Consider the following 22518-nt stretch of genomic DNA (forward strand, 5'->3'; position numbering starts at 1 on the left):
CAAACACAGTATATGTAAGGAGCTTATGTGAAAACTTCAGAAGTAACTATCCTTCTATTTGTAAGCTTCATGTCTTGTATCTCTTTTTGAAGTACAAATTACATATGAAAGGTTCAGGACTGAAACCTTTCTCCATTAATTTCAGTAGCCACGAGAGAAAAAAATATCAAGTATTCTCTTTTATATTCCAATATTGTGCACTTACACAGAAACATTGCATTAATATTTCAGTTTGCAACAGAAAATTTGATGGGAAACTAGGGACGAAAATGTAGCTGATAGTAGTGATTCACAATAAACATTTGTGCTGGAGTTAAATCCCCAATAATCAGAGTAAAAGTAAAAAAAGAACAACATTGTCCCAATACTTGGTAAATTTCATGGCACTTGTTTTGCCCAATTACTTCCTCTGTGAATTAAATGTTTTACTTAATAACACTGAATAGTGAGCTTCAGTACGTGTTGTTACAATTTAATACTATTTCCCTGTGATGCTTGACAGTTTTACTGGGACATTTTGTCACATGGAGCAATATGAAACATGTTTATGACTACAAATTTAAATGCATTCCAACAAATATTTAATAATTGCAAGAAATCTTTTGCAATGAAAATTCTGTAGCACAGTCTGCGATGTGCAGTGATACAAAACAAAACTCAACAAATAGTGAATGAGCTATGGTTTTCTATTGCAGACATAGGAAGTTGGGAAATATTTAATTAAGACTCTCACAGTAAACACTGATACTATTAAACTTGCACTATACACATTTTTACATAATTTTTGATGGCGTACAAATAGCTCCCCTTGCTCCCAGTTGCTTCACTAACATGACCAACAAATACAACCTTTTGTTCTTTTACACAGCTGAAAGTGGGAGGTTGACAGGAAAAGCTTAACTTCAATTTCATTTTCATTGTATGCATTTCAAGTATGTACAGTAACAAATAAAAGAAAAGAGTTTAGGTAACAATGGTAAAACTCAATATCTTTATACCATCTTGACAACATACACTTAACAGCAATTGTATGTAATTGAATAACACCAAGTACACAGTACAGTAGCAAATTTATATATAGAGTTCACACATCACCAATGTTGAGTGAATGTTTGAAACAGTCCATAAACATTAATTAAATAAATTATTGGCTGGAGACACTGAAGTGTCAGTTCCAGTTCATGATGGTGTATCACTGAAAGCACACTTGGTGGTAACACTTGCGGTAATGCTGTTACGGCCATTAATAAGTACAACTGTCACAAATTAAGTACAGCTAATTGAAACATGACTGCCACAGGTGTAACCCACATGCATTGCACTCCAAAACCTCTTCTGCAGTTGCCATATCACAGCTAAAAATTAAACAAATACAAGGGGATGTGAGATTGGTTACACCCCCAAATTGCCTCAGCCCGATAGTAGCACACATGTGTTGCTGCCAGAGTCAAGTATGAGCAGCAACATGCCCCTCTCCCTCTTGGTATGAAAGTGGTACATTGGTTCTTTTATTATTTGAAACAAATTTTTCATCTATAAATAGAGTAGATAATCTGTAACAACCTAATTTTCATTTTCATGTTTCTTGATTTTTCTATTCTTACATATACATATGCATATATAACTATGGTAATAATATAGATCCGTACAGAAAGTTTTACTTGTTATTGAATAGCTTTGTTTGATATTTATAATTTGCATGTTTTATATTATATAATTCAAGTTCACACATATGACTCTTTTGATGTCACATCTCTATTTAGTACCTTGTTCTTAATAGTGTAGACTAGTTTTATAATAGGAACATTACAGCCGCAGTGGTACATTCAGCTAGCATGGAATTAGCCATGATGAAAAATATTCACAAAACCACAAATTCTATTCACTCTCATTCTTCTACCTGTACATCAATGAATAAATAGTTGATTGTTACAGTTAATGGATGAGATATGTAAACTGATGTACATGGGTCCACATACATACTCACGCGAGTGCGCACGCACACGCCCACACACACAACCCCACACGTGTACACACACACACATAAACACACACACAGTCTTGTTACTCAAGGTCCTATGCAGCTAGTCCTTCTCCCCTTGGTGGGGGTTGTGTGTGAGGATTCACATGTCCTGGCGGCGTAGGCGACACTTCCATAGGTTCATCACTGTGACTTGCTGAGGGTTTTCTCTCATAGTGAACATCCCAAACTGCTCTGTCAGAAATGGAGAGGTCACCAGTGATTCGCGGTGGTGAGCCATGGTGACTGCTGCCAAGAGAAAGAGGTGGCGGTGAAGACACTGATGAGGGAGGTTTGTCTGAGAGTGGTGAGCCTGACTGTGAGCGTGCAATATCAGGCATTAGAGGTTTGTCTGAAGGGTAGCCCCCAAAACCAAGCAGGCTTGCATATTTGTTGCCAGGGGGACTGAGACCACTGTTGCTGTTCACACTCTGAATTACAGAGATCTCGTTCAGCTGGAAAACATTGAACATGCATTTCAGTCATTTCAAGATTTGTCTTGTCAAAGCAAAACACAAAAACCTATGATATCTTATTTAATAAGTATCAAATTAAACTTTCAATGTCAGCAAAACTTAAATGTTTTAGTTTGTCAGTATTTATATTTGCTTCTCATTGTTGCCAAGCATACATGCAACATACTATACAGAAATTCTCAAATATATGTTGTAATATTTCTCACAAATTTCTATCAGCACTTGATACGTTGTGTCAACATTGCCAGAGCAATATTGTTACTGTATGACTGATGTTTATATTAAGGATCAGAGAACTAGTGAACAAAAAAGTCAACCTTGGCTGTATAATGACGGTAGGGTAAAACTAGTATTGCTAATAATCAAAATTATTATGAAGAGAACAAGGATGATGTGTGGAATAAAGCTGCCAGTCAGTACAGAAGAAAGAGGACTTAAAAAAAACTTGAGAGTAATACATAAACAGGCTAAGAAAATATTCTCATGTGCAGAAAAAATAATGTGGTTCTCAACAGATATGCCTGCATGATTGTATTCACTGTCATCTTACCATGTATCGTGGAACCGTGTTTAAGTGACTTGAGCTAAACATCTCTGTGTAAATATATTTTCTGTTGAATTCTATTAAACTGTTCAGACAAGAAGGAAGAGAAGTTTCAGATTATAATATCACAGTTCTTATTAATATGAAAACACTGAAAAATTCATAATTTCAAGCTTAAACTTGAAAGTAGAACAATTATACGAAGCTATGTAGTTCAGAGGATTGCTGGGTGTTAATTTTTCATATTGAGTATAAAAATAACAAAACAAAAAATAAAGTGATTGATGCAACACTGCAGGTATTCTCAGACAAGTGACATTGTGTGTACATTAATGGTATTGTGAAGTGGTGTGCGAATATTCATATTATTCAAGATACTTACTTTCTGTTGCATTCCATTAAGGAATGGAGTTGGAAGATACGGATAGAAAAGATCCGGCCTCCGTTGAAGAAATTCTGAGTCTTTGGGAGTCATTGGGATGGGAGGCAGATCCAGGGACATGCGACGTCCTCGTCGGGATGCTCCATTGCTCCACATGTGTGTTCCCATGTGGACCTTTGAAATTAAAGATACACTTTAAGATTAAGAAGAGAGAGATGCCATGCAAAATGTCATAATACAACTTTTCTATTTACTAACAAAAGCAAATTGTTTTTTCTTTGAGTACCATTTTCAGTTGCAGCATTAATTGCATTTAACTTTGTCCCTCATTTGTTCCTGACTTTTAATTAAATTATTTAATTGGATAGATAAAAAAATCTACTCACCAAGCAGTGGTATAACACACACATAAAGGACTGTTGTGACTGGCAAGCTTTTGGAGCCAGTGGCTCTATCTTCAGGCAGAAGAGTTAAAAGGGAAGGAAGAAGGGTGAAGGAAAAGGATTGGAGAGATCTAGAAAAAGGAGTAGGTTTCGCAAAGTCACCCAGAACCACGGGTCAGGGGAGACTTATCTTATGGGATGAGAAGGAAAGACTGATGGCTGGGGGCTGTATCGGACAAGATTTGAAAACTCAAGAGCTTAAAGGTGGAAGACAGGGTAATATGAAAGACAGAGATTACTACTAAAACACCATGCATGAGTTAATAAGAGTGAAAAGCTAAGTGCATTGTATGTAACAGTGTTGGGAGGGTGGTGGTGAAAATTGGTGGAAAGACAATGAAAGATGTAGAAAACTAAAACGGAGTGAAGCAAAGAGTAGTTACAGTTAAGAAAAGCTGAGACGGGAGAAATAACCATGAATTAATCCTTGATTCTTGCCACCCAAATGGCCTTAATTTATGTTAATTTATTCTGTCTCAGATTTTCTTCACTGTAACTACTCTTTGCTTCACTCCGTTTTAGTTTTCTACATCTTTCATCGTCTTTCTGCCAATTTTCACCACCCCCCTCCCACCTCTGTTACAAACAATGCACTTAGCTTTTCACTCTTATTAATTCGTGCACGATGTTTTAGTAGTAATCTCTGTCTTGCATATTACCCTGTCTACCTCCTTTAAGCTCTCAGGTTTTCAAATCTTGCCCAATGCAGTCCCCAACAATAAGTCTTTCCTTCTCATCCCATAAGTAAGTCTCCCCTGACCGACGGTTCGGAGTGACTTTCCCAAAACCTACCTCTTTTCCTATACCTCTCCATTCCTTTTCCTTCATCCTTCTTCCTTCCCCTTCAACCATTCTGCCTGAAGAAGGAGCCACTGGCTCTGAAAGCTTACCATTCACAACATTCTTTTATGCGTGTGTTCTGCCACTGCTTGGTGAGTAGATATTTTATCTATTCAATTAAATAATTTTATCAATAATTGATTGTTTTTCTTGTGGCATTTAATGAAAGTTTTTTGTGCTTTTAATTTTTAATTTAATAAGTACTGATTTTGTACTAATTTCTTCGGTTTTATCATGTCCATATCTCAAAATATGAAAGAAAAATAGATTCTCTCAAGCCACATGCTCAATTTCAGAAGCCAGACACCACCACAGAGTTTCCTAATTTGTGTCAGTCTTATTCCTTTATTATACTATATTTTACTCCTAATAGCCTTACAATACTTAACAATCATGCAAGGCCTTTAGTTAGTGCATAGTTCTTCTGATGGATATTTTCAGAAAACTGAATTACCTTTTGAAATACGTGACAAACCAATGAAAACTCACATAAAATTTGCAGCATTGTCATTCCTCCACCTTCTGAACATAATCAGGAAACAGGTTAGGATAAGCACTTCTTTGGATACCTGGTTGAATAGGGACAAGAGGTACAGCCTGTTGTAAGGATGCATTTTAAAAAATTGTAAAAGTCCAACTAGAAGAAAAGTTCTCTTCCATCATTTCTGACAAGTGGTTCAAACTACCAAAAAGTAAATACACCATCCAATGCTGTCACACTGTTTACCAACAACACCACATAATGAGTGTATTGTTCTATGTTGCTCTGGTAATGAAAGACTGGAGCACATTTTATGAGCCAATGACAAATGTAAGACAAAGAGAAGCTGCAGAATTTTAATTACCATACCATAGAAATGTAGATATTTCGTTCTGAAATGTTGGGTAATGATAAAATTACAAATTGATGATTTTTATAGTGCTGATTCATAATTCTTATTTAATGTTGTCATTATGTGCACTGGTGAAGTATATACCTTTTATATGTATTTTATGACAGGTTGAGATGTACAGTGGTGTTACGGAAAAATGTGATTGGAAACAAAATAGGAGATAATTGTGTTTTTATTACAAACTGCAATGTAGCATCAGAAGGGAAAGAAATATGACATGGAAAAGGAAGCAGTACTTATTAAGGTTTCTTCCCAATCAATTCACAGATGAGTGCAGAATCTTTCCGTGCACATTGTAATTAGTTTAATCTTGCCTTTACTACCTCCATGGGAACAATACACAAGAGGATTGTAGTATATTCTTAGCTTCCTCACATAAAGCTGGTTCTTGAAGTTTTGCAAGTAGGCTTGCATGGGATAATTTGCATTAATCATCATATAACTCCCAATTCAGATTTTTCAGCATCTTACTGATGCTCTCCCATTGTTTAAACAAACCTTTGACCTTTAATGCTGCCCTTCAATTTGAGTACTTTGAGAAGACCTTTACTTTTTGCAAATACTCTTAACTGCAAGTGTCCAGCATACAGCATGCAGTTCTGTACATTTCTGTCATGCTCATTATGAAACAATTTTGTTTCTGATAAGAGGGAGCTTTTTGTTTCTGCCATTCTCGTTGTTCCTCACCAATCATGAGAATGGTTGCAGACGACACATAAATTCTATGCTTACAACGGATATTTTAAAGCAGCCCATCCTTTTATATCCACAACAGAGAAACATAGAATTTGTAGACCACATTTTTTATTAAAGAGACCCAACTAGCTATGACCAGTATGAACTACTTCATACTTTGGTTTATGTTGCTTCACTGTAAAAACCTGGACTTCAGGTTAATATTCTTCTTATTCTCTTTCAGGAATTCCTAGATATTTTTGTACTACATAGTTTCTTCAGACAATAATGTGAAAATATTATCTATACAATTATCATCAGATTCAACAATGATGGAGGCATGGCATCATTCGCCTCCCAACACATATTTTTTCTAAAAGTTTTGTGTGGTAGTACTCCTTTGGCTCTGTGATAGATTCCTCTACACAGAATCATCCCAATATTCTGATTAGTAAAATTTCATTGTTGCTAGACTTATACAACTAATTACAAAAATATATTTGTTGTACTAGACATAAGTCTTGGTCATTTTGCATGTGTATTCATTTGAAACATGAACAAATATCTTCAATACCATTTTAAAGACTGTTAACAGACTATAAAAATCTTGTATGGTATGTTGTTATGTTGATAATCTGGCTCCATGTTTCATCTTTGTCGTTGCTGCTTGTATGGACTATCTTTGAGCCATCATTTCCTTTCGTCTGTGTATGAAATGTAATACTTTTTTTGAATACACAAATTATGAACAGTGTATTTGTAGTATGTATGTACTATCATATACCACACTCTACTTTCTGGTTATGGATCCAGGACAGTTAATTTGTGCAGTGAACTAAATTTGCTATGCTGGTAGGAATATAAATAACTGAACAAGTGTATTGGGTTATGAGACCATGTAGTGATTGATACTTGTTATGATTCACGTTTTGTCAAACTCAAGGATGCTTGAACTCTATGTAGTTTTAGAAGAAATCAGTTACATGATGTAGTGCATGTGAATTCATGTTTATACAAATACCTTCACCAAAACACTATTTCAGTGGTAAACAAACTAAGGAGCAGAGTGATTACAACACATGGGAGTTTGAAATGAAACTAATTCTAATGCATGAAAAATTATTGGACTATGCCATGGGTGCAAGTGCAGCTACAAATGCAGAGAAGGTTACAGATGTGTGGACCCTTTTCTTTTGCATATGAACAAATTTCTGAGTGCACATGTGGAAAACACAACATAGCAAAGAAAGCTTGAGATACTCTGGAAAGCCTGCTTGTAGGTAAATTAAAACCAAGTGGATGAATCTCAGATGCAGCCAACAAACTGCAGAGCATGGGCAAACTGTTTGATGATGGACTAACTGCACTCATTATGCTAATATGTTTACCAAAAGTTTTTCTGCCTTACTGGATGGGTGTAGAGTCAAGTAGAAGAGAAGAAAATTTCACATCAGAAAACATGGAAGTGTGGAATACCTCATGATAGACAAATGTGTTGGTGATAGTGCTTTCTTCTCAAAACATTGTAAGCAATGACAGCAGGATTTATCCGAAGACAGACAAGAAAAGAAGAAAAGGTTTCATTTGCAGGAGGGGTGGTCACTTCTAGACTGACTGTCCCCAGAAACAAGACTCATCAAAGAAGCATTCCAAGGGAGCAGACAAGTCATTATTTTGTGCACTTGGTACACTGGATTTCAACATGGGTGGGTGGTCACCAGAAAATTGCAAACAAAAATTGTGAAGTGTGCTGTTGATGTAGGGTAAGTAAGTGAAAAAAGGAGATTTTATTAGATTTTATTTTCTATTCACTACATATACTGTATAGCCAATCAGGAAAGTTCTTTTCCTTGGACCAGCCACTAATTTGTCATCAGTTTCTGTTGTGGTTAAGAAAGTCATAAATGTTTTCCTTGACACAGATGGATATAAGATGTTCAAAAAAGGTGAGCTATTTTATTCTGAATCAGAGTCAAATGGCATATGTTGAACCTGTGTCATCAGGTGAGTATGCTCTAGCTATCACAGAATTTTAATAATATGGAACACTCATGGCACTGTTGAACTGGTCATGTTAAGAGTTTACACTGGACTTATATTTACAGAGTAGAGGGAAGTTGGTGAGCTGTAAGTATGAACCAGTTGACAAGTGAAAATCATGTGTGCTTGGCAATATGTCTAATTTTCCATTCCCTAAGGGTGAATGACAACATGCAGCTGAGGAGCTTGGCTTGGTGCATGTGGAATTACGTGGTCTTGAGGAGTAAATGTCATTTGATATGGCTCAGTACATGTATGTACTAGTTGATTATGCCAGGACATTCTGTTATTTTCATAAGCATAAAGACCAACATTTGATTTTTGCTGTGAGTTTAAAACATGATCAGGAACTCGTGTTGGTGGACAAAGCTGTTAGATCAGATAATGACAGTGTATTTGAGAACTCTATTCATTTCTCAGAGAAAATGGAATAGATCATTAGATATGTGTGCCCTATAGTCTAGAACAAACTGATATAGTGCAAGGGACTAACACATCAGTTTATCAGATGGAATGGTGTATTTTATTTGAATCTGGCCAACCTAAGCAATATTGGGCAGAGGCATGCAGTACAACAGCCTACATAAAGAACAGTGTTCCTCACAGAGCACTTAATGGTAAGACTTCACATGACTTATGGAAGGAAAAGGTACCTTCTCTGAGCCATTTGAAAATGTTTTGTTGTCATACCCTTCCCCATATACCATCATCAAAATAAGCCTACAAGAAACTGAGATGCCAGATCTAAGGAACTTATCTTTCTAAGTTATGATGAAATGACTAAAGGTTACAGACTAATTGATCCCAAAACCCCAAGAAAATTCTGAAAGGCCAGAATGTTATTTTTCTGGAGAATTAGTGCAGGATTGACAGTACCAGGACACCAGCTGTAAAAGAAGATTACCATAAGTTCTAAATAAATAAACAGTATGCTGGACAAAGCAAGGGAGAAGAAGCAAGGCAGTGGAAGTCAGCAGTGCTGAAGGGGCAGCTCCTCAAAAAAGAGGAGTTTGAAGAACTGCATGTAACTGGTTTTGTGGGTTCAAATTTTATAGTTTTTTTCATCTGCTGACTTATCACAATACGGGAGTGTTTTTCTGTTGGGTAAAAATATAATTTCCTGTGAAAGCAAGAAACTGAAGGATGTTGCTGGTGAATATGCAGCTTTAAATTCCAGAAGCAGCATATTTGAGGTGGCTGACAAGATAATTATTAAACAGTAAGCATAAAAGTCCTGTTATCATTTTTCATGATAACCAGAGTTTATTAGAATGTTACAAAATCCTGTGTTGAATTCTAGATTGAAATACATTTGTGCTAAATGACATTTCATTAGACAATATGTAAAGAGGAGTGAGATGGTACATGCAGTCAATGGAAATGCCTGCTGATGTATTAACTTTCCCATTAGTTAGGGAGCAACACATGTGTGTTATTCTTAAGTTGAAAATGCTTTTCTTTAGGTTAAGTGGTAATGTTGTTATGTTGCTAATCTGACTCCTTGTTTCTTCTGTGTCATTTCTGTGTATGAGGTGTGGTCTATCTTTGAATCATTGTTCCTTTTGTCTGTATGTGCATTGTAATAGGTTTCTATTAATACATGAATTACGGACAGTGTAACTGTTATTTATATTTACCCTGAAAACCACACTCTGCTAACAGGAAAAAAGCAAACCCAATCTTCATTCTGATTAAGCTACAGCCACACACTAGAAAAGTTCAGTTATGAAATAAATCACTTTTTGTTAATGCAAAATGATTTTTTGTGCCTATGAGAGCTGCTTAAGGTGGCTGATCAAATTTGTCTTTAAATTCTTATTGATGTAATCATTAATTATATTACTTGTATTTGTGGGTCTTCTGCACATGAAATCAGTTATTTATGTATGCACATAACATAACTTATTAACTTGGCATCTGGATAAATATAATGAACCCTTTAGCTGACACCAATACGTGTTAGCTGAAGGGTTCATTATATTTATTCAGATGCCATGTTAAAACATTTAAAAATTCCAGATCAAAATGAACTTTGAGAAACTATTTCCACTTTTTATTGTGAGTTTCACCATCACAACACTTGGTTTGAAAGGGATCATATTTTCCATATGTAACAAAAAACTAACTAATTTCATATAATAGGAGAATGTGAATATTTTAAGTCACTGTTGACTTTAGAATCACATGTAGTTTATTAGGTTTTCTGTCTCCACTAAAGATGAGTTCTTACCATCACATTCTCCTAGTATCTTCGTTACTTTCTTTTTCTTTAGTCACATTTCCATAGCTTCAAAAGGGAGAAATTTTGACTAGTGATTACTGACACCAGCACTTGGTGAGCACATGTTTTTGTTTATTTGTTTGTACTCACAGATAGAAAAGTTAGTTACTGTTTATTTTACAGCAATGGGAGGTCATCCTTTAGAAGCATATTTACTTATTTATTTATTCATCCAAATAAATCTCTTTTTCAGTACATATATCGTACACAGGATATTGGACAGAAAACTTTTTTATTGATTGCTTTTTCAAACATCAAACATACATCGTTTAAATTTTTATAACAAATTGGATCTATACAGTTAATGAGTACAATTTTTTAAATGGTGTGTATTTATAACTTATTTCTGCAAGAAACAAATTACATTTTTTCTTGCATTAGATACTGTGAGCCTTAACAGTAGCAGTTTTTCAGAAGGTAGGCTGTCACAGACTTTGTAGTTCACAAAGAGATTTTATGTGTCTTGGTAATGTGTCATATACTTTCGCTCCTGCATGATATACACCTTTTTGGCATAATAACATGTATGTCAGTGTCTAACCTGGTACTGTAATCACGGACACTTTTGTTTTGAGGAAAAAGGTTTTCTTTTATCAGTATACTTTTTTTGACATGCATGCTCTTTTTGATAGTTTTGAATTTATGGATGTGATTTGAGTGTTCCATTCAAGATTTTCCTGGATATTAATCCCAAGAAATTTAGTTTCAAATGGCGCACTAATGTTTTGGTTATCTACAAGTATTACAGGTTGTGCAGCATTTTTATTTTGAGCTTTGCAAAAATTAACGAGTACTGTTTTTGGGGATTAACTATTACCCTGTTTCTGGTAAACCATTCTTTTGTAATATCTTTTGCAGATGCACTAAGATTTTCTTCTTTATTTCCTTCAATCAGTAGACCGGTGTCATCTGCAAACAGTACTGGTTCAGACTCCCTAAAATGTGATGGGAAGTCATTAATGTGTACCAAAACAAGAAAGGGACCTATAGTAGTGTCTTGTGGAAAACCATGACTTGGTCCATATGGTTCTGAAAGGTGTACCTGGAGTTCATTTCCTTCCAGGTATTTAATTTCAATTATTTGAGAGCGATATTCCAGATATGATTTAATCCACAGACCCAATACCATTCAAGCTTTCTCAGGAGCACAGAATGTTCAATCACATCAAAAGCTTTTGTTAGGTCCAAAAATAAACCTAAGATTTTTCAGTGGTTGTCCACTGCATTTAAGACATGGTTTATCAGGTTGAAAGTGGCTGTTTCCGTTGATCACTGTGGTCTGAAGCCATGTTGACATCCAGAAATAATACTTTTCTTGTCGAAGAATGTAACTGGTTGTGAAAGGAACACTTTTGCAATAATTTTCGAAAGCCCTGAAAGTAGTGACACAGGCCTATAGTTACCCATACATTGCTGATCATCTATTTTATGTAGGGGTTCTACATTTGCCATTTTCAGTTGCTGTTACTTTTATAATATAATCCGTAATATCATCAATACCAGTTGAATAATTACTCTTCAATGAATTAATGGTGTTTAGAAGCATTGTTGGGCGTATTCGACTCAGGGACAAGGATAAAGCTGTGAGTACCAGACGTGAGTCATGCTTTGGTAGCTCAGATGGTAGAGCACTTGCCAGCGAAAGGCAAAGGTCCCGAGTTCGAGTCTCGGTCAGGCACACAGTTTTAATCTTCCAGGAAGTTTCAAGGATATATTATTTATTTCAATAAATGAAAGTTTTTTTTTTTTTCATCATTGTACTCGGTGGATTACCAGATTTTTCCAGCAACAATTGGATAATAAGAATTCAAGCTGTTTGCAGCTGCCCAAGGGTCAGTGAAATTCTTGCCATTGTGTGACATCACAATATTTTTGTGAGTTTTCATCTTCATAAGATCCTACACAGCTTTCCACATGCACTTAGTTTTATTGGACGACTTCACTTATTTTTCTTAATTTTTGCCTCTTTTATTACATGTTTCAAAACTAACTTATATTTTTTGAAATAACTAAGAAATTCTGGTCTGCTGTGTTTTTGAGTGCAGAAAAAGTTCCCACATCCTTTTACAACATACTCTAGTGCCTGATGTAATCCAGTTTTGGAATCGATCTGTGCTCTGGAAATCACTTTCCTTTTTGTCAACATTATGCTTGACAATGTTCAAAAAATTTGGACAGCACTCTTTCAAGAACGGTGATAAATTCACTATGTTTATTTCTGGTAACATCATTTGCACCTACACAAATTACGTCAGTCTTTTGAGTCCGGGCAATAGCTCTGCAGGCTTCTAATTAAGAAATTGATAATCCTCTGAATGTGGCACATGATCTGTATTATTGCATAAGGTTTGTGTGTATCACCTATTACTGCCATGCTGGTCAATTCATCTAGGCTTAGATACTTAGTGCTACCAGTGTAAAGCTGGGGCAGGTTGTGAGTATAAAAGAAATATAATTTCTTATGGTTTTCATTCATTGTTGAGATCTGTTGTATTAAATCTAACTTAAAGAACTTAAGTACACAAGATGTACGATGTAGGCTGCTGCCATGGTATCAGAAAATTTGTTAGTAGATAAGCTGCAGTGTTACAAAAGCGAACAGTACAGTACTTTTCAAAGCAAAGCATGTATAAGGACATCCAAGTTAATCGAAAGCAGACCCAAATTGTTCATTTGTATCCAGCACTTTTTGCAATTTTTAAGAAAGAAGAAGGAGAGAAGAGGAATATATATACACATTTAGAAAAGACTGAGGGACAGTAGTCTCCTCCTGAAAAATGTCATGTCAGACAGATAGTTACCTTAAGATTGCCTTTAGTGGTGAATGCTTTTTGACAGATTGTGCACCTGAAAGGCTTGTCGCCAGTATGGGTGCGCATGTGTATCTGCAGTGCTGACGAGGATGAGAAGTTCTTATTGCAAACATGGCACAAGTGTTTTGGTAAGCCTGCAAACACACACACACATCACACCTTTAATCACAGACAAAGGCTGGCTTAGGAGCCTACTGCCCCTCTTTTTGTGACAGTTGTTATTGACAAGCAATCCAAGTTACAAAAGCAACAGGTTACAGTGTGATACTGATTTCACATTAAATGATGAAGTTAATGGGTATTGTTGAATGTGACTGAAATGCACCAAATAAAAGTACTAAAAAAATACACAAGAAAAGTTAAGCAGACACATGAGCTAATGTTGGAAAGTTTGTTTTGAATGTTCTGTACTCATTTTGTCAAGCACACAGACACACTAAACAAAATCTGTTACTATTGTTAGTGTTTTGTGTTGCAAGTAAAGTCTTTTCCACACTAAAAAAAGGAGATATGTAAAATCAGGCTCCACTATTTTTTATAAACTTAGAATAGGTTGAAGGCATTGAGTCCCAAAATATATTTCAAGGAAAGATTTGGAAGTATGTCTCATGTTAATGTTAAATAACATTTCCACAAACAGTAGGTGTTACTTGCAGGTATTTTAGTACAAGCTAAACACATAGCACATTAAGTAGCTACAAAATGTTTAGTTCCAGTACCATGTACTCTAATATAGCAGTTCTTTATTCAACTCTACCTGGCTGTCGCTTTGGAATTGGAAGCATAGTTTCTCCCTCTGGTGGAGATCGTTTTATGCCCAGATCAGACTTCACTGTTAGTTCCAGAGATGGTGGTGTAGCCATATTTTGTTCCTCCCCACTGGCCGGCTCTTCTTTCACTTGTGTCATGCCTGATGATGGTGGTGGCAGTGGAGGTTTACTTTCAAATAGGTGGGAAGGCATGTCACGGATTTTGTGTGTTAGCATGTGCTGCTTCATATTTCCCTGCACATGATCAAAATGTGGATTATTTAATAATGATTGAAGAAGAAAACAATTTATCAATGTCTATAACCTAAGTAATTAGTAGGCATTATGCATTACACAGTTACAAGTATTTGTATAAAACCTCCAAACCAATAACATTGAAGAAAGTTTTTTCAGGTAATGTTTATTGTTTACCTGGTCATATACCTCCTTAGTACTTGATCAATACACACTATTACAATATCAAAACTCTCATGTGAATTTTCCTGTCCTATGCTACAGTAATTCACAAAGCACCTGTGGAGGCGAAAGTCAACAAGAAACAAAATTTATGTCTATTATAAGGCAGCAGCCATAATGAAGCTAGTATTGCTGACTTGAGTTAGGTATGGGTAAGTGAGATGGTGCACAGCTTAGTATAGTTTATGCCTTTCATTTCTAATATTGTGTATGTATTCTAGTATTTGCAATATATTATTTGTTTAAAAAATGTAAGGAAGAAACTAAAATGAATGATAGTGGATCTGAAGTGAAACAGTACCCAGAAAAATAAACTATGGAGTTTTTGTGATTATGTTGTGTATGTGAAATTTTTTCAATATGTACAAATAATCTTCTAAATTCAAAGCCAAGACTTATGTGAGTTTACAGTCTGTTTTAAACTGTATCACTGAGATGTTGTGGTTTTATAAAACTCTACTATTATATTATAGTATTGCTGCTCCCTTACATAGCCTACAAAAATTAGTGGTCATTCATATTACGGTCTACTTGGTGAAATTTATTTCATTAATGATTATAATATGTACATTGCTCTACTACCAAATTTATGTAACAATACTATAATAAGTTAAAATATTTCTCAGTGAGACATGTCATAGAGACTATTAATTAAATATTGAAGTCATTGGTAAGAGGATAGAGACCCTTACCAACAAAGGGATCCAGTCAGCGGCGTATCCAGGGTTGCATAGCAGAGGGGGCAGCCTACCAGTATACTTCTTTCCACTTCTTTTTTTCCTATTTGCATCATTTCTCTTTGTCTGTGCCTTAGGTTTGTCATTGGCTCGACCCCCACTGTTGTCCCGCTGGATACGCCACTGACTCCCAAGGTCACAGATACAATCATGGATCGATTGTTTGTCAGTACTGTCCTGAAATTAATGGAAACAACACATTTTAGATTGAAAGTGTGCAGCGGTAGTCCTTATGGCAGAATCTTTGCCATCATCTACACATACTTTCAAGCTCTAAATTGATTAAATTTCCATTTGTAATTGAACTATACAAAGACTCATGTATTATACCTGTGTTTTTCTTGTAAAGAATTCTATCGTCTGCTATGAATAGTGTAGCAAAATTTATGTTTTGCAATAAACCAGAGTTAAAGTAACTCAACACAAAGAAGTGAGCAAGTACATATATCATGTTCGTGGACTCGAATATATACAAGCTTGATGTACTGTTCTGGTTCCAGTATGTACATCACTACATTGCTTTCAATATAATTATCTTCCAGCATCTGTTAAGGATCTAATAGCTCTTCCTTGAGTTACGGCATCTGGACTAAAATGTTAAGAACTAATACTGGCCAATGAATCAAAATATGATGCCTTTATGATAGACTAATGGAATGTGATGCTGTATAAAAAGAAATATTTCTTAAAATTAATTAATACACATTTTTAATTTTTGATGTTTCTGTGCATGACTTACACAGTTTTGTTCTTATTGTAATCCATACAATGTAACTGTTATCAGATTCACTGCATTAAAAACAACTCAAAGTGGACATAAGGATTTTTTTTTTACTTCGTTCAAAAACATTCAGCATCTCGTAATTCAACTAAAATCTTGAAGATTTCACCTCTGACCTAATAGGAAGGCTGTAGTTTCACGATTTTAATAGGTTTAAAACCGCTCTATAAACAGAATCTAAATTACTTGAATTATCATAAATTGTGATTGGCTGATGCATCATTATCTGACGTCTTCTGGTTCTGTGCAAGTTTAGCCACTTTTAATTGATTGAAAGTAAGTTTTTTTTATATGGAATTCTTTCACAAGTTACAAATGGCATGGCTATATCAGATGAACTTTTAATTTGACAGGTAGTTTGGAGTCCTCTATCAAATATGAATTAATTACAGAATCACACATATATCGTGGTAAAAATAACTGGTTACTTCTGCAACTATCCAACTGTTCATAGTTTCATGCCTTCATTTATGGTTAATCATAGTCCAGTAAACTATTCTTTTTGAAAATAGCATATTTAGTTAATTTATTTTTAACAATTATAGAAAGAAACTTCCACATGGGAAAAATATATTAAAAACAAAGATACCAAGACTTACCAAGCGGGAAAGCGCCGGTAGACAGGCACAATAAAATAACACACAAACACACACACAAAATTTCTAGCTTTCGCAACCAACGGTTGCATCTTCAGGAAAGAGGAAAGGAGAGGGAAAGACAAAAGGATGTGGGTTTTAAGGGAGAGGGTAAGGAGTCATTCCAATCCCGGGAGCGGAAAGACTTACCTTAGGGGGAAAAAAAGGATAGGTATATACTCGCGAGCACACACACACACAAGTTTGCCTGTAAATATGTCTGCTTGTGTCTGTATATGTATGTATGGATATGTGTGTGTGTGTGTGTGTGTGTGTGTGTGTGTGTGTGTGTGTGTGTGTGTGTGCGCGAGTATATACCTATCCTTTTTTCCCCCTAAGCTCCTGGGATTGGAATGACTCCTTACCCTCTCCCTTAAAATCCACATCCTTTCATCTTTCCCTCTTTCCTGAAGAAGCAACCGTTGGTTGCGAAAGCTAGAAATTTTGTGTGTGGGTTTTGTGTGTTATTTTATTGTGCCTGTCTACCGGTGCTTTCCCGCTTGGTGACAGTATTATGATGAATATAATTAAAGAATTACCACAAAATGGAGGACACCAATATTGTGATCAGGAACAGACACTAGAGCTAAGTCTTAAGGTTTTCAATATTGATAGTCATTATTAATATAGATGCAATAGCATAATTATTGCAATATTTTATATATGTTGATGATTATAATCTAAAAAATTAAGTTGATCATGGTATGGTCTCAGTGTAATATTGATAATGGAATAATGAAGGCACTCTCTGTAAGCACTAATGCTCGTTTATATGCAAACACATGTACCTATCCACCACTTATCCTTTGACCTACCAACCTACTTTCTCTCTCTCTCTCTCTCTCTCTCTCTCTCTCTCTCTCTCTCCCCCCCCCCCCCCCCCCCCACACACACACACACACACACAGAGGGAGAGAGAGAGAGAGAGAGAGAGAGAGTTGTTGTTTCTGGCTAAGTGGCTTGACATGCTCGTAAATTAAAGACTTCCAGGCTATGACTCAAAATGGGTTAACCACTGTTGCTTACCACTTCCATTCATCATGTTGCTAGTCCTGCTAGTGGGTGATGGTTACACACTTGCAACAAACATCTATGTCAAATGCAAGTAAGAATTGAAGCACTTTGCTTGGTGGTATGGAGCCAGATTTTCAGTCTACAAGAAATATAGGTAGTGAAATTAATCTGCAGTGATGTATCAGAACATCAGCAGATACATGAATTTTTTATGGGTTCCATAGCCCCAGTGCTTAGAAAATATAGCTCTGTGTGTGTGTGTGTGTGTGTGTGTGTGTGTGTGTGTGTGTGTGTGTGTGTGTGTTTAATACCTATTCCACAAAAAAATTTTAGGTGCAATTCTCCAATAAACCACACACTATTAATTATTTTTATGGTTTCTTTTCAAAACAAATGTAGTGACTAGCAAACATCAGAGTGCCATCCCAAGTATGGTATGTATGTGAAAAAAAAGACTATTAGTTCAATGCAATTAACTGCTGTATCTTTTCTTACCTTAGTTGAAAATCCACGATCACAAACTGTGCACTTGAAGGGCCTTTCTTTGGTATGACTCCTGTAGTGAATCTCAAGGGCAGAATTACATGCAAAAGTCTTGAAACAAATATTGCATGTGGTGTTTCCTGGCCGCACTGTAATGGAAAAAGTTGTGTGGAGAAATTACAAATGTAAAGCAAAGTTTCTAAAGGGTTGACGAGAATAGATTGTTCACACATACTGTTTCTTACATACTCCCATGATAAAAAAGAAAAAACTGCATGCAATAAGTTCTTTGTCATCATCAACAAGCAGCTGATTTATTTTTGTAACAATATCTAGCAGATGGCAGTTATAAGAGTCAAGGGGCATGAAAGGGGAGCAGTGGTTGGGAAGGGAGTGAGACAGGGTTGTAGCCTATCCCCGATGTTATTAAATCTGTATATTGAGCAAGCAATAAAGGAAACAAAAGAAAAGTTTGGAGTAGGAATTAAAATCCATGGAGAAGAAATAAAAACTTTGAGGTTCGCCGATGACATTGTAATTCTGTCAGAGACAGCAAAGGACTTGGAAGAGCAGTTGAATGGAATGGACAGTGTCTTGAAAGGAGGGTATAAGACGAAAATCAACAAAAGCAAAACTAGGATAATGGAATGTAGTCGAATTAAGTCGGGTGATGCTGAGGGAATTAGATTAGGAAATGAGACACTTAAAGTAGTAAAGGAGTTTTGCTATTTGGGGAGCAAAATAACTGATGATGGTCGAAGTAGAGAGGATATAAAATGTATACTGGCAATGGCAAGGAAAGCATTTTTGAAGAAGAAAAATTTGTTAACATCAAGTGTAGATTTAAGCATCAGGAAGTCGTTTCTGAAAGTATTTGTATGGAGTGTAGCCATGCATGGAAGTGAAACATGGACGATAAATAGTTTAGACAAGAAGAGAATAGAAGCTTTCGAAATGTGGTGCTACAGAAGAATGCTGAAGATTAGATGGGTAGATCACATATAACTAATAAAGGTATTGAATAGAATAGGGGAGAAGAGGAGCTTGTGGCAGAACTTGACTAGAAGAAGGGATCGGTTGGTAGGACATGTTCTGAGACATCGAGAGATCACCAATTTAGTATTGGAGGGCAGCGTGGAGGATAAAAATTGTAGAGGGAGACCAAGACATGAATACACTAAGCCAATTCAGAAGGATGTAGGCTGCAGTAGGTACTGAGAGATGAAGAAGCTTGCACAGGATAGAATAGCATGGAGAGTTGCATCAAACCAGTCCCAGGACTGAAGACCACAACAACAACAACATCTAGCTACAAGTGAATTTTGATGTATACAATATCTATACTACTTGAACTAGTAAATCGATAAGATTGATTTCCTTCGGGTAAAAATATAAATACCATACATGAAATGGTCAAACCCACAAGTTACAATTGCTGATGCAACATTAAATCCTAATCGTCCTTCCTTCTTTCTTCACTTCACTTCACTTCCCTATGAGGGGAAGAAAATCCCACACAGTATTTTGTTGAACGAAGGTCTCACAAAGACACATATTTTAAATGAATTAATGTTCCAGTTCCATTAGAGTTACACCTACATATTGCATCAGAACACTGAAGTATTATGTTATGTAAAAATGCAAAGCTCTCAGCAGAGAGATCTGCACATTTTGTGATTGTTGTCTTCTTACCAACATAAGACTTTGTTAATAACTGAATTGTTCATTCATCTCCTATAATGTAGAAAATTTTCACAGTGACTGCAGCAAATATACACATCTCTTAGGAGATAGCCATGGAACATTTAAGTGGAATAACAAATATTTCAAGTACAGTTTGGGTAGTAGAATGTAAGTATAAACTTCCTAGATTAAAGCTATGTAGAGTTGCTACTTTCAACATTAGGAGAAGAACATTATTTGACACGGTGTCTGACAGTGTGTAAGATTTTCCACAAAGTCAATAGCACTATGATACCAAGACATAAAATTGTTTAAATACAAAATGAAATGCACAAGAAACAAAAAGAAAAAAATTATATAAAAATCAGGCCTTTTGTCATTGATGGCATTTGTTAATGCACAAATTTATATTTATTACTCTTCTTGTGGTCTGGTGTTTCATTCTTTCATTAGATTTAACAGAAGCAAATGCAAAAAACCAATTCAATGGCTTACTCTAAAATACTTCACAATACTTTTATAACTATTATCAGTTATTTTTCCATACTTAAAATTAGATACTATGCTCATGCGAGAGACTGTAAGAAATGTGAACTGAAATAAGGTAATGTTGGTTCATGGCTTTTTACCCCTGATTTAGTTATACGAAACCTAATTTCTAAAATATTATCTTAAACAAGTTAATAATGTCAGTGCCAAATATTGCAATTTGCAAAAAGATTTTTTTTAATTCCAGAAGTAAGTCAATGAAATAGAAATTAAACTGTTCACTTTATTTGTTACATTCAGAAGAAAGCTTACATAAATATTTATCTAGCTTTGACAATAGATCAGCAGTTTTCTAGGAATAGTTGTATTTTCATCGGGTTATTAGGATTCCCATGCCATAAACTGAATGCAGTCAGACAGACATAGCATGCAAATCCAATTGTGAGTAGTTCAATCAAAATACATTTGTCAGGCACATTGTCACATTTCACTTCTGAATTAAGAAATTTAAATTCAAATAATAAATTCCTGCATATACCTGCAAGAAGTAGTCCTTTTAAAGTTCATTAATAAGAAGTGAACAGAACATATTAGATAGGGCTAATGCTTTTTTCCATATTCTTAAATGACAGATGATTTTTGTGGATATGGACCATGTAACCTAAAAAAAAAAAAAAAAAAAAAAAAAAAAAAAAAAAAAAAGGTACTCTCATGCTTTTCCTCTGAATCAGCAAAAGAACTATGAATGGAGCTGGAGAAAATAAGTACTCTCTGTTCAGTTGTCCTTCCATTCCTTCTGACTTCACCTTTAAGATGTTTATAATCACTTTTTCTTTCAAGCACATGTTTCTTATCCTATGTTTTACATTGTATTAACATTGTTATTTCAATATTCATACAGAAGACATATTGTTTCAAATGTGCATTTTCTGCCCTTGAGAATTGTTTGCAGTTTTATGCTTATGTTCATGTGTTACATCAATAGTATTTATGTTACAGATTTAGGAACTATAGCCAAACTTACTATTGATGTGAGAATCTAGAAACGAGTAGGGTATTTTGTCTCGAAGTGAAGGTGCCAGCGGATGAAATGGAAATCTGCTTCGACCATTGAACTCTGAATCTGAAAGATAAGTGGACTTCATCTTATGATTTTTGTATAGTTTGCATTTTCTGTACAAAGTTTTTTCCTCGTCATGCAATGAGAAAGAGTTACAATCTGAAAGAAATAGAATTAATTGTGGTATCTAAAAAAACTATATATGTGACAAACCAAATGTCACAATTAGTGCAGAGCTATTTTTGATATGCTGTAAGTGAAGCTTTCTTTCTGCGACAAAAAATGTAGACATAATTAACAAAATGATACTGTCCTGTATTGCTTATAAGTGTTTGTTATAATTTGAATTTGGAGTAATAGTAGTAGATTTATAGGTGCCATCTAAAACATTGTTACAATTTATTTTGCATCTGATACACATACTTGTCAACTGACTCTGCAGTGCTAATTAAAATAATAACTTCATTGAATGTGCATGCATGACTGTCTCCAGTGTTTTGTGACCTCAGATCTTGTATGCTACTTTTTTTTAGGGTCACCATTTCATAGACTGACAGTATTCTGCTTAACTTGGAAAAAAGGTAATAGGAGAAAAAGGACTCTACCAGCAAATGTTTTGTGAGGATATATTTGAGGTAAGAAAATCAATGATTTCAAGTAAATAGTTTGCCAAAAGCGACTGCTTTTTTGTTTTGGAAGTTAGGTGTCATGGCCAGTTTCATAGAGAATTGAATTTCTTCTTATTCAGACATATAGATATTTTCCAAGGTTACCAGTTTTATAGCCTCGTACCCTGGCAGTGATTGAGTGTTTGGTGAAAGAATATGCCAGTCTCCTCATATTGGGAAATGTGTTACTGTGTAGCCAACAGAGATTTAATCTCAATTGTTTGCTTACTGGGTCATCTTAGCCGTGATAGATTAGAGGAATAGTAATTATACTTAATTAACTCTGACATTTTAGAGTATATCTGTTAAAATCCAACTGAATTGGTATAGATACT

General features: G+C 35.3%; 1 protein-coding gene across 6 annotated transcripts in view; it reads right to left on the reverse strand.

The window, feature by feature from the left end:
• Positions 1–962: 962 nt before the first annotated feature.
• Positions 963–22518, reverse strand: part of LOC126272696 (homeotic protein spalt-major-like) — a 509054-nt gene continuing 487498 nt past the window's right edge. For 3 of the 6 annotated variants that reach the window (XM_049975723.1, XM_049975727.1, XM_049975725.1), the window contains 7 exons: positions 21480–21578; positions 18296–18432; positions 15326–15547; positions 14165–14411; positions 13396–13541; positions 3423–3596; positions 963–2475 (listed from right to left, as the gene is read on the reverse strand). In XM_049975723.1, the coding sequence (XP_049831680.1) occupies positions 2077–2475; positions 3423–3596; positions 13396–13541; positions 14165–14411; positions 15326–15547; positions 18296–18432; positions 21480–21578 (1424 nt within the window). In that variant the 3' untranslated portion in view covers positions 963–2076. The remainder of the gene's footprint in view (positions 2476–3422; positions 3597–13395; positions 13542–14164; positions 14412–15325; positions 15548–18295; positions 18433–21479; positions 21579–22518) is intronic. The other 3 variants (XM_049975726.1, XM_049975728.1, XM_049975729.1) reach the window with 3 other exon arrangements.

The sequence above is a fragment of the Schistocerca gregaria genome, chromosome 5 (assembly GCF_023897955.1).
Source record: "Schistocerca gregaria isolate iqSchGreg1 chromosome 5, iqSchGreg1.2, whole genome shotgun sequence".
NCBI lineage: Eukaryota > Metazoa > Arthropoda > Insecta > Orthoptera > Acrididae > Schistocerca > Schistocerca gregaria.